The 12,630-nt window shown below is 41.0% G+C and overlaps 1 protein-coding gene across 2 annotated transcripts in view; it reads left to right on the top strand.

The window, feature by feature from the left end:
• The first annotated feature begins 1,035 nt into the window (after nt 1–1,035).
• The window catches only part of Morc4 (MORC family CW-type zinc finger 4), a 54,689-nt gene continuing 43,094 nt past the window's right edge, over nt 1,036–12,630 (top strand). For both annotated transcript variants that reach the window (XM_042690079.1, XM_042690081.1), the window contains exons 1-3: nt 1,036–1,264; nt 1,403–1,475; nt 8,448–8,580. In XM_042690079.1, coding sequence (XP_042546013.1) covers nt 1,163–1,264; nt 1,403–1,475; nt 8,448–8,580 — 308 coding nt within the window. In that variant the 5' untranslated portion in view covers nt 1,036–1,162. The remainder of the gene's footprint in view (nt 1,265–1,402; nt 1,476–8,447; nt 8,581–12,630) is intronic.

Consider the following 12,630-nt stretch of genomic DNA (forward strand, 5'->3'; position numbering starts at 1 on the left):
GTCCACGAGACTCATCTCCAATTAAGCACCAAAAATCGGGAAGTGGAGGTGTGGGTTAAATTGTAGAGGGCTAACTTTAAATGAAAATGCTAAGGGGCAGCACCCAGGCCCTTAGTGCAAGCTCTAGTACTTTCATAAAATCATATAAGAGATTTTTTTTTAAACCCACGTTTTCACTACAAAGAAAAAAATTAATATAGGACAGCATAGTAGTCTGTCATGTTGTGATAGGAGCACTGGGGAAACTTCACCAGTTCAAGGCTAGCCTGGGCTATATAGTGGAGATAATGTCCGAGAAAAACAAAGACAGAGGGCTTAGTTCAGGGGTAGAGTGCAAGGCTCCTATGGTATTTCACTTGATGGGTTGTCTAGAACTTAATAATCTAGTTGGCGGTACAAGATTTAAGTAAATGCATTTTTTGTTTTATAAACAGTCTCCCTGCAGGGTCACAAGGATTTGTGGATATAGCTTACCAATTGCATTCTAGAAAAGTCTGGATGCTTCCAGACTCATTTGCTATAACGAATCAGGACGTTTTCCCTTCACGTGAGCGTACTATGTTTTCCCAGAGACAGGGGGGAGGGGGGAAAACTCTGTACTGTTTCCATGTTGAAAGACTTGTCTTATCCTGCCTGTTAGTCACGCAGCCTAAGTAGGACTCCATTCCAGAAATCCCACACCGTGTCCATCCGCTTGCCTTGTTCCCGCCCCGCCCCTCTCCGCCCCGCCCCGTCCTGCTCTGCCCCGCCCCACTCCACGCGCCGCCGATCTCCCACCCCTCCTCCCCTCGTGCTTTCCCGCTCGGTGGCCTGGCCTATGGCAAACGCCAGGAATTAATAAGGGGCGGGGATTAAGGAAAGACTTTCTGGAAGCCGCCATATTTCTGTACGGCCCCGAAGTGGCTGCTGGTAGTTGGTAGGTCAGGAGAGGCGCTGGCAGGGCGGGGCCGCCGCTCGTCTCGGCCGGCCTCCCACCCACCCCCTCCCGCTGGGGACAGGTGGCTGGAGTGCGCCCCGCCTCCGCCAGCTGCGGGTTGGATCTGGAGACGACCAGTCCCGGACGGCCGCCGCCAGCTGCGTGGGCGAGTGGGAGTGAGGACTAGTCCAGGGCGGCCGGGTAGCAGTCCGGCGGCAGCAGACAACTATCGTGGCGGCCAAAAAAATGCTACTGGGTCGAGGGGCCCCGGCGGGCTCTGGGCCACCAGGCGTCGGGCTGTCCCGGCTAGGCAATGTTCCACAGGCCTTCGGGATCCGCTTGAGCACGGTAGGTCGGAGAGACTGGGGGTGAGGGGATAGCCCGAGGGGGCAGACTCGCGCGCGGGCCCCGGGGCTGCGGGGGGCGCTTGGGGCGGGCTCGGCGGGCCGAGGCCTCACGCGGGACGGGACCTTCTCTCACCCCCAGATGAGTCCCCGCTACCTACAGAGCAACTCCAGCAGCCACACGCGACCCTTCAGTGCCATCGCGGAGCTGCTAGGTGAGTGGTGAGGGCGGGCCCGGTTGCGTTGGGCCGAGGCAGTGGTGCCAGCGTGGTGCTGCGGACGCGACTCTAATGCGTAGAGCCGCGTGGGCCTGGGCTGGGGTCACAATCGGGGTCTGGGTCGGGCTTAAGGCCACGGCTTGAGAGGAGACTTGGGCACCGGCCCCAGCTCCACCAGCCCTGGAGGAGGGGTGGGTTTCTCTCCCAAGGTTCCATAGAAAAGCGAAGGAAACTAGGAGTATTCATCCAAAGACTTACGACTCCAGCGTGGTTTTTCTCCCTGCCTTGTGGGATTTCGGCAACTTTGTTACAGTTAACAGCCCAAAGGAGATGCATAAAATTCTCAGGCCTGGGCAGCTGCGCTTCATGGGGGCTGGCAATCCACTGAGAACGCCAAGCCAGCGAGGGAAAAGAGCAGACAACTGGGTGGGGTGATTAGGAAAGATCGAGAAAAGGTTTCTTTAACTTTGGACACAAGAAAGTCTAGGAATGATGGGACATCTCTTAAGAGATGACACGAGTGCATTTGGCTCCCTGAGGCTGCCTAGGGCTGGGTTCGTAGTCCACGAGCGCCCTCACACCGCTGGAATGAATACTGAGGACTTAACCTCTCGCTCTACCGGTGTTTGCTTTTAAAGCATTTTTTTTTTGGTTGATCCCTGGAAGCCAAGTCCACCAGCTTTTGTGGTACCGTGCAGAATACTGTGTGGACAGCAAAGAAGGAAGGCACTCCTGCATAAAATACAGCACTACACAGAGCACATTTTAAACGCTTCAAAAAACTGAAAGAAAGAGATTTAAGAGAGTAGTAAACAAAACAAAATCTTGAAACCGTTTTCAGAGCTCCTGGACTGAGTGGCCTTAGGATACCTAGTCCTTTCCTAAGTCATTTCGGTGGCCAAGCCATGAATTTGATAGCAAGAGGAGGATTATTTGGAAGGTGACTGAGAATTTTGGTGATTTTCACTAGGTGACACCAAATGTTTTGCCGTGTTTGACTAAAATAGACGGTGGCATTGATATATTTCAAATTCTAAAAAACGCTCTGCATTTTAGGTTTGGCACTGTGCCTCATAAACCTCTGCAGAATGAGATGAGGTCTTTGTGCATGTAACATAAAAAGAAGATTAATAACATAGTGGGAGGTGGGAGACATAAATGTGCTGGGAGGTATTTGTTGTTCTTTCATCTTGCAATACATGTGTTGAATTGTGTGTATTGTGCTTGATAGGTGATTTACTAAGGTTTAATGAGTTTTGTAATACTAATATATAAATATATAAACATGTATGTATGAAAAACCTAGACCAGGCCTAAGATAGCTTAACTGTAGTGTGAATATGGATGTTATTATGTACCAAAACAGACTTTAAATCCAAATCACAAATATTTGTGGTGATATAAGAAAAAGGGACACTGGCCTGTTAACTGGTAATCCAAGCCTTTCCTTTTGAGTTTTCCTTCAACAATTTTCTGTACCTACATGCATTCATTTTCTAGTGAATTATTCGAGTAAATATTTATTGAGCAACCACTGTGAATAAGGCCACTATGCTAGGTACATAGATGAATACAATTTACATACACACTTCTAATAGAGGAGGTAAACACAGAAAGTGTTTGTTTTGTCTGACACAAAATAGAAAATAATATAGCAGCAAGGATTCACTCACTGTTGCAGGAGTTGACAGGAAAAAGCAACGATTTCCAGTTTATCAGGAAGGGGGGAGTTAGGAAAAACCACTGTGAAGGAGGTGACTTTTGAGCTGAGATTTGAAGGATTGGGACATGTGTATGTGGTGGCAGGAGGGCATTACAGTGTAAAGGAACAACTGGCTTCCACATATAAGAGAAAACATACACCACTGGTCTCTTTGAGTTTGGCTTACCTCACTTAACATGATTTGTTCTAGGTCTTATCTATTTCCCTGCAAATGTACTCATTACCTGACTTATGAAATGGTAACCCCTCTATATATCACCTTTATAATGACAACTAAAAAAAGTAACAACTAGGTGAATAACTGGATAGGTGAAAAGGAGCATGGAGAATACTGAGCTGTTGGATTTACTTAGAGCATGGAGGTCCTCAGAAACTCTGTAAAGAACCTTTAAAATATCTTTTAAAATTTACCCTTTAAGGCTATTAAATAGTATAAATAGCAGTATCAAATAGTATTACTATCTTTTCCCATCTTGCAGATGAGGAAATGGAGATCTAGAGAATTAATGTAATTTTCCAAAGAAGTAGAGCCTAGCATCTAAGAGATCCAGGATTTAAGCACAGGTATTCTTTACTCCAAGAATCAAGTAGGAAATTAGGTTAGAAAGGTGAGTTGGAATCAGGATGTGACCAGGAGGCACTGGGATTTGGCCTGTTAGTCTGAACTTCACTGACCAGGAGAATAACGTGATCAGAACTGTGCTTCAGTTACTCTTAAAGCAGTATGTAAGATGGGTTGGATGAGAGAGAAGTGGATTGGAAAGATGAGTTATTAGGCTGTTAAAATAATACAAAGAATAAAGTCTGTAAAAATAAGAGAATGAAGGTATATAAGATAGTTTATTAATCCTTTTGTCTGGGCCTCAAACCCAGGGTCTTACCTCATCCATGCTGGGCAAGTACTATACCACTGAGCTCCCAAAACTTTTGTTGAATTTCAAACTTTTGGTAATTTTAGTGCCAATATATGTGTGTGCACATGTTTGTGCACAGGCAGAAAACAGGCAGAGGCAGTTTTCAGGCAAGAATACGTTTAGCGACTCAACAGATGACTGTACGTCAGCAAACTGGACATGGCAACCTTGCAAGTATCCATGTACCTGGATAGGCAAAGATAGAAGCTTGTGAAAGCACTGTCTCAAAGCAGCCTCCTACACACCACATCTCTCATGGGAGGCTATCACTGTCAAATAGTTTCTTATTATCACTAAGGTTCTCATGAGATTTGAGACCTCAGTTGCAAGTTTTTTAGAAGACAAAGACCCAGGATTCTCATGTCCATGCCAAAGTGATAGGATCCTCCCACTAAAGGGAGACAAGCTAAGACTCCCTGGGATGTAGTAGCACAGGGGACTGTGCCACCAGGTTAGGGGTAAAGCCCCTGCAGAATCTCACAATACAGCTCTTACCTAAGTAGTGAGTGAAGGAAGAAGAGAAGAGTAAAAGTTCACTCATTGTCCTCCATGTTCATGGACTGGACTAGGGGAGAAAAAAGCCTATGCTACTTGCAGGCCAATTTTTAGAGGGTTAAGCAGCAAAGAGTTGAAACAAGCTGCCAGTTTGGTGCCTTACTGATATAAATTCATCTGTTGAAGCTAATTATATTATAATTTGTTGAGGCAGAGTGAAAGGCTATATAAAATAGCAAATAAGTAGGTGTGTAAAGCTGTGTTTGCTAGTGGTCATCTACTGATTTCATCTTCCCTGCTGATCCAGCTGACCCTGGCCTCTCCTGTATACCTTACCATTTGTACTCCATGAGTTTCTAGCCAAGGAGATAAAAGTTAGCTGCTCTGGCAACTACTGTGTAACTCTTGAAGTGTCTGTGTTTAAACACTTCAGTATTTTTTTAAAAAAATCAGCAACCCTCTCCCCCAAAGAAAAACAAAACCAGGAACAGGTAGCAAGATGCCAGTGGCTCACCCCTGTAATTCTAGCTACTGAGGAGGCTGAGATCTGAGGGCCGCAGTTCAAAGCAGGAAAGTCTCTGAGACTCTTTATCTCCAATAAACTACTCAGAAAAATCCAGGAATGGCACTGTGGCTCAAGCAAGTAGAGCAGCAGCCTTAAACACAAAGCAGCTCAGGACAGCATCCAATCCTGAGTTCAAGCCTCAGGACAAAAAAAAAGAACTTGGTAAAGTTTGGGAGGAAAAGAGCAATTTTGCCAGAGGCCTGTGTGCTGATTCATTCAATGAACTATGAACTATTGTATAAGCGTGTAATTGAAATTAATGTGCTGCATGTGAATTGTGAATATTTATAAAGCATTAGATGAGATTGCTTTTTCCACGTATAAATGATGCCCATTTTGTTGACAAAATTGCATTAGTCTTTGGTTGTATACCAACAGGAATGACTGATACAAGGCCCTACTTGTGAAGTAAAATTTCTTGAAGGAGTGCAGACAGCTATACAGTGTTGGATCCTTCTGTCAGAGAAAAGAAAAAAATTCTTTAATCTTACAAAGTTAAGAACTTTCTTTCTGATAAACCTACCATTGCATGCCAACCTGTAATTCCTGCCCATAGTTGACCCATTTATCTTGGCGCATAATATGGTGCTCAGGCCCCATTTGGACTTGGAAGACTATCAGAACTCAACCCTCCTGTGGGGCTATTGGAAGTACCTTTCTGCTGTTCAGATTTTTTTGAGGTCATAGTCACTAATAGGTCTTACCAATGACTCTGGCAACGCCATAGCGGTCTTTGAAATTAATCTGTGCTTGTTTATATGGTATATGTTCCACACATTCAGTTGGTTGTAACTGATACTGTTAATTGCATTGTAAATGGGTATATTTGAATATGTGCAGCATTTTTCTTGATTGTAAGGAAAGTTACCATTGGGGAAATAACATGGTCTGGTCAGTGGTAGTGGGACAAGTATATGACTAGGATCCTAACTGGCTCACCCAGCAGCCCAATTTCAGTGAAGCAGTGTAGAATGTCAGAGCAAAGGAAGAGTTGGAAGGGTCTCTATCTTGTCTAAAGAGCTAGTAAAGACAAGAACAATTAAGGAACCTATCTGTATTAGTCCATTTTGTATCACTAACAATACACCGGAGCCTGAGTACTTTATATGTAAACAGATTTGTTTGCCTCATAGTTCTGGTGGCTGGAAAGTCCACACAGCTTGTTTCTGATATCCTGGCAAGAGCCTCCTGACTTCTTCCAAACAAGTTTGGTAGAGAAACCAAAAAGGATCCAAACTCACAAAGCAGTCTTCAAATTATAGCAACACTCTCTATTGGGAACTAATTCTGCCCTTTCAGACTTGACAGCATCAATCCCTTCCAAGGGAGTCATCCCCTACGACCTAATTACCTTGCATGGGCTGTACCTCTTAGCAGTGATGGAACATCTGGTCTGGGGGCCATATAAGGCTACAGAAGTCATTTGGGAATGATTTTTTTTGGCTTTCAATGGCCTATCTACCTGTATTGATAATTTTGTATGGCTCTTGAATGATAATAGTATCATATCCAAGTGGCCTTCGGCAGGAAAATATTCCTCACCCCTGCAAGGTTCCACTAACTGGGCACCACCATACTAAGGATCAAGCTTCCAGCTCATCTTTTAGGGCACAAATAATAACACTGTTCAACGTGTGTTACAGAACATATCTGTATCTGTGCTAGTGAGTCTTAAGGAAACTTTAGAGCTGCATATGTCAGTGGCGGACAATTGTCTAAAATGTGGCCTGTGGCAAAAGATAAAGTCACCAGACAATACTAGTCTTTGAGGAGGTGGGTACATGCCAAATATGTAATAAAATATGGTTACATTTGATGTCAAATAATTAAAGTGAAGATGTAACTCCAGAGAAGTTGTGAGATTTTCTATGTATTTTGTTTTACTTTAATTCAGAACTTTTCATTTCATAAAGGAGCAGAACTAGGCATCCATGGTTCACACTTGAAATCCTAGGTGCTCAAAAGGCTGAGAATGGAAGGATCATGATGCAAGGCTAACTCCGGCAGAAAAGTCCACAAGACCCTATCTCTAAAATAACTGTTGAAAACAGCATTGGAGGCATGGCTCAAATGATAGAATACCATTTGAACAAGCCTTAGGACATGAGTTCAAACCTCAATACTCCCAAAAGAAAGCAGGGAGAGTAGGCAACCTAACCTTTAAGACTAATACAAAAACAGCAAAATTGGCCGGGCCCTAGTGTCTCACACCTCCAATCCTAGCTACTCAGGAGGCAGTGATCTGAGGATCGTGGTTCAAAGCCAGCCAGGACAGAAAAGTTGACGAGGCTCTTATCTTCACCAGAAAACTGGAGTGGTGCTGTGACTCAGTTGGTAGAGCACTTGCCTTGATCTGAAGAGCTTAGGGACAGCATCCAGGCCCAGAGTTCAAGCCCCATGACAGACCAGAAATAAAAACCAGCAGAATTGTTCTTTCTCTCTAAGCATGCTTGTGGCCATCACTGGGATTTAGGCAGTCACTTAAAATGATTTGCTTTTAACACCCTGACTCTTTCAATGGTTCTTATATCATGAACAGGGATCATGATAAAGTCTGTGTTAAAGAGGTGATTAAAAAAGTAGGAAATAAAATTAGCATAAATAAATTGTAATATGTGTAATATATAACTATTTTTTGCCAAGATTGCTGGTTCAACTTTTCATTTTAGCTACGCCTTTACTATACATATTTGTGAACAGTGAAGTGGCTAAAAGATAAGAAATTTGATAAGGCCAAAATCAAAGCAAAATGCTTACAAAATAGTTTCACCATAGATCCTAATCTTGGAGAAAGGCAGATTACAAATCAGCTATTTCATGAAATCTAGAAATCAGCTTCATAACTTTCTCTGCTGCCCTGTTACTCTCCATAACTCAGTGTACATGTGCTGCTTATAATGCTCCCTATGTACTTTCAGGATCATTCATGTGGGGAATACAAGGACAGTTTCCCATGTCATGGAGATACTGAAGTAGAAAATTTGGTGGGGAGGGGAGGTCCTGGGGTTTGAACTCAGGACTTGGATGCTGTCCCTGAGCTTTTTTGCTCAAGGATAGCACTCCACCACTTGAGCCACAGTTCAGTTTCTAGCTTTTTGGTGGTTAATTGGAGATTAAGAGCCTCACGGACTTTATCCGCCTGGACTGGCTTCGAACTGCAATCCTCAGAAGTTAGTAGCTAGGATTACAGGCCACTGGTTCCTGGTTGAACTATAGAGATTCGATACTATTGGAAAGAGGCATCTAATATCAAAGATTTCTACCTTTTTCAGATAATGCTGTAGATCCAGATGTATCGGCCAGGACAGTCTTTATAGATGTTGAAGAAGTCAAGAGTAAATCTTGTTTGACCTTTACTGATGATGGATGTGGGATGACACCTCACAAACTCCACCGAATGCTCAGGTAAAAAATGTCTTCATTCTCTTTCTTTCCTCTTGACTTTACAAACTTGAATTCTACTTAAGGCTTAGTAATTTTTTAAAATACCTTTCCAATTCCTGATTAACCTAAGGTTACTTTTCAGTCAAAAGTATTGGATTTGAGATGACTTCTGTGTTAGAACTATGAAGATAATTGAGGCCTATACAAGATAAGCATTCACATGTATAATCTTGGAAGATTTTCTAGTAGAGTAAGGAAATTCTCTTTTTTTAACTGTTGAAGTAATGATAATTTTCTGCTGTCACTCTCAGTTCACTTTATAACTCTTTCTATGGTTGATAGTACATGTTTGTGCTTTATTATTATTATACTCGAGTACAAGATGAGTTTATTTCCTTCCTTATCTTGCTTTTTTAGCAGATATGGTTGATTATTCCATGTGGCTTCCTGAACTAGAGTATGTGAAAGCATGAGAAAAAATTGAGAGGTGCTAAGGAGGAGGCGTAAAAATGAAAAATTTATTTGGTTGCAGTTCTCTTTGAAACTATTCTAAATTACTATCCCTGTTTGTAGAGAAAACCCGTTGATCGGTCAATGAAACAAAAGTTAAGTTTGGTCAAAGCAACTGGTTATATTTTATAACTCAAGTCTATATACTTTGTGTCTCAGATCCCCATAGTTAGAAGAACATTTGAGAAAAGCCCCTAGAAGGGAGATGAAAGCATGGACAATGTGTTGATGAAAGTATGAGAGTTGACCCTGTCATTTAATTTATAACATCAATTTTTCCTCAAAGTTGATAATACATTAAGAAAAAGACAATTTACCAATATTTCTACATCTTTCATTAAAAAACAGTGAAATTAAATATTTAGAAAAGGAAAAGACAATTTAGATGAGATGGAACCAATTCTGTATGTAGTAATTTCCCCCTAAAGTTGCTTATCTTAATGAGTCCTTCCCAGCATACCTTATCCCAGTAACATAGACATCAAACAATAGGTGCAGCATATCTGATTACCTTCTATTTTGCATGTGAAAGTTAGTATAAGTATAAGGAAAGAGGGAAGAAAAGGATGACTTCAAAATAACTACAGTTTTTGTTCCAGATTCATTCATGTGTTAAATAAATTCTTACTGAGCACCTGTGTGCAAGGTACTGGAAACAGACATGATCCTTTTGTTCTCAAAGTGTTAATAGTTTAGTGAGAAAGAGAATTGCACTAGTGGTAGAACTAAGTAGGCTGTTGTTCTATCAATGGAAGTCCTAGAAGAGAAGAGTGAATTTTTTTTTTTTTTTTGGGTCTGGTCGCGGGGCCTGAACTCTGGGCCTGAGTGCTGTCCTTCAGCTCTTCAGCTCAAGGCTAGCACTCTACCACTTGAGCCACAGCGCCACTTCCGGCTTGAAATTTTTCTGAAAACATTTAGCAAAGGGATTGAGAGAGCTGGACTAGTGGTAGAACTAAGTAGGCTGTTGTTCTATCAATGGAAGTGCTAGAAAAGTGAAATTTCTAAGAAAACATTTAGCAAAGGGATTGAATCTAGCCTGGGGACTTAAAAAAAAGGCTATTCTGAAGAAATGACATTTGAAATGAAGTATTTAGGATCAGTATCCATCTATTAAAAATTTTGTTCCCTTCCCAAGGAGCAAAACAGGCGGAAACTTCCTTAGATTTAGTATCTTCTCTGTTTTTACAGGTTAAACATGTTTCCCACTAATTTGCTCTAAGCAACTCCTCCTTATTAAAACATTAATTCTAGGGGACTATTTTAGTGAGTGTTTAATACACTGTATGTACTGGATTTGTGTTTGAATGCTAAAACAAATTTGTATGAGCTAAAAATATTATTTACCTACAAGAGGTCACTTAATCTGATCTAATAGTTATCTAAAGATGCCACTTACTTCATTTTTTTTGTTTTTTCTTTTTAATCGATTGAATATTCATTGTACAAAATAATTTCTTTGATATTTTCATACTTGTATATCGTTTGCTTGATTGTAACTAAACTTTAGAAGTAGCTTTGAAAATGTTAAGTATATTTTTCTAGTTTTCATGTTGGGCATATTTTGTATTTGGAAAAATAATAGAAGTCATTATTGAACATTGTTGAGCCTACAGAAATTCTGTTTGTTATCCTGTCTCCCATTTTCTAGCCCTGTGTTCCTCTTCCTACTTTCATGCTGATGAAATAGTGCAATGACAGTAAGTTTCTTTATAAACAGATTCCTTTGAAAGTCCAATTAAAAAACAATGCATATCATTAAAATTTTAAAGGCACATTGTAAGTTTTCTTTAGCTTCTGGGAATATTGTGTGAACTAGGTAGCCTATGTACTCAGTTGCTTTTTCTAGCAAGATGGAAAATTTCTTTCAAAGGTCAAGGGTTAAAAACAGCCACAGATTGAAGGTATTTGCTGCCTCTGCTCAGAAGTGTTCTAAAACAAGCTAGAGAATAACAGGATGCTCATAGCAGTTTTAATTTCTCTATTACATCACCAGTATATACAGTCAACAGTAGTGCCTGTCTTTGTGTGTTTGGTTTTTGGGAAGGCTTGTTCGATTGGTCAACATCCTAATTTAAATTTATCTCACTAGAGTCTAGATTTTGTGACTTCTTAAGGTACTCAACAAGAATTTACAGTAAAAGAGCTGGTACCTGAATCCATTGGTGTATAAATAATGTTGCTTCTTACATGAGAGGCTAGAGCAAAGGCTGACTCAGTGAAGGGAAACCACCAGTCTATAAACTAAACCATGATAGCTCATGGGAATTTTTTGTGTGGTCCTATTGGGGCTTGAACTTAGAGCCTGGGCATTATTCCCTGTTTATCTTTTCTTCTGAAGGCTAGAGACACAGTTCTACTTCCAGCTTTTCTGTAGTTTATTGGAGATAAGAATCTCTTGGACTTTACTGCTTGGGCAGCTGGCTTCAAATCACAACTCTCAGATCTCAACGGCCTGAGTTGCTAGAATTATAGCAGGTGTGAGCCACCAAATCTAGCTGGAAAAATTTTGAGCTATATTCAACAATGAAATTACTCCTTATAATTCTCTCATTGTGTGTGGTGAAAGCTTTTTTTATTCTTTTGGTTGGTCGAGGGGCCTGAACTCTGGGCGTGGATGCTCCTTAGCTCTTCAGCTCAAGGCTAGTGCTCTACCACTTGAGCCACAGTGCCACTTCCGGCTTTTTCTGCTTATATGTGCTGAGGAATCGAACCTAGGGCCTCATGCATGCAAGGCAAGCACTCTACCTCTGAGTCATCTTCCCAGCCCATGTGTTGAAAGCTTTCATGCTAGTGTTTGATTGGTACTAGGCATGTCTACAAATATGCATTTAAAGAGAATACCTAGCCTTGGAATTGAAGTGGAAAAAAGAGCACCTGGGAAGTTTTAGTGAAACATGACATCATCAACAAGTCCAGACCATCCGGCAATTCTCTTCTCATTATATCTGTGCTTGTACATTCTGCTTTTAGCCATATCCTGTTGCCTGTTTTCTCAATTTTATATAGTTATCTGGTCTATCAAAACTGAGTAACACCATGAGGATTTATACCTAATAAGGGAACAAGGTAAAAGATGGCTAGGAAATAAGAGAATAATATAGTCTCACTATTTTTTATCCTTTTACCTTAACTATCTAATTGAAACTTGTATGGTAATATAAAAGCCTTAAATCCAGATAAGCGTACAGAGTCATTTCATATGGCAGATAAGAGTCCTATTTATGAAAAGCTCTGTGTTTAACATGTGGCATTAGATCTGAAATAGGGATAGGGAATAACATGATAATTCTCAGAATGACATTTTTTTAATGTTTCTTTAAAAAATTTGGCAGTACTGAGATTTGAATTCAGGGCCTTGAACTTACAAGGCAAGTACTATACCATTTGAGCTATACTCTGCCCTCAAAATGATGAGTCATTTTAATATTAAAGTTTGAATACCACTTTAATATAATTTGTACAATACATAATCCTCATAATGACCCAATCTTTCCTAGCCAATTTTTTCACAGGAGAAATGAGAATGTCTGAATCTTAACATTTTGTAAGTCTTATTTCCTG

The sequence above is a fragment of the Dipodomys spectabilis genome, unplaced genomic scaffold, assembly GCF_019054845.1.
Source record: "Dipodomys spectabilis isolate Male_0828 unplaced genomic scaffold, ASM1905484v1 ptg000132l, whole genome shotgun sequence".
NCBI classification, from domain to species: domain Eukaryota; kingdom Metazoa; phylum Chordata; class Mammalia; order Rodentia; family Heteromyidae; genus Dipodomys; species Dipodomys spectabilis.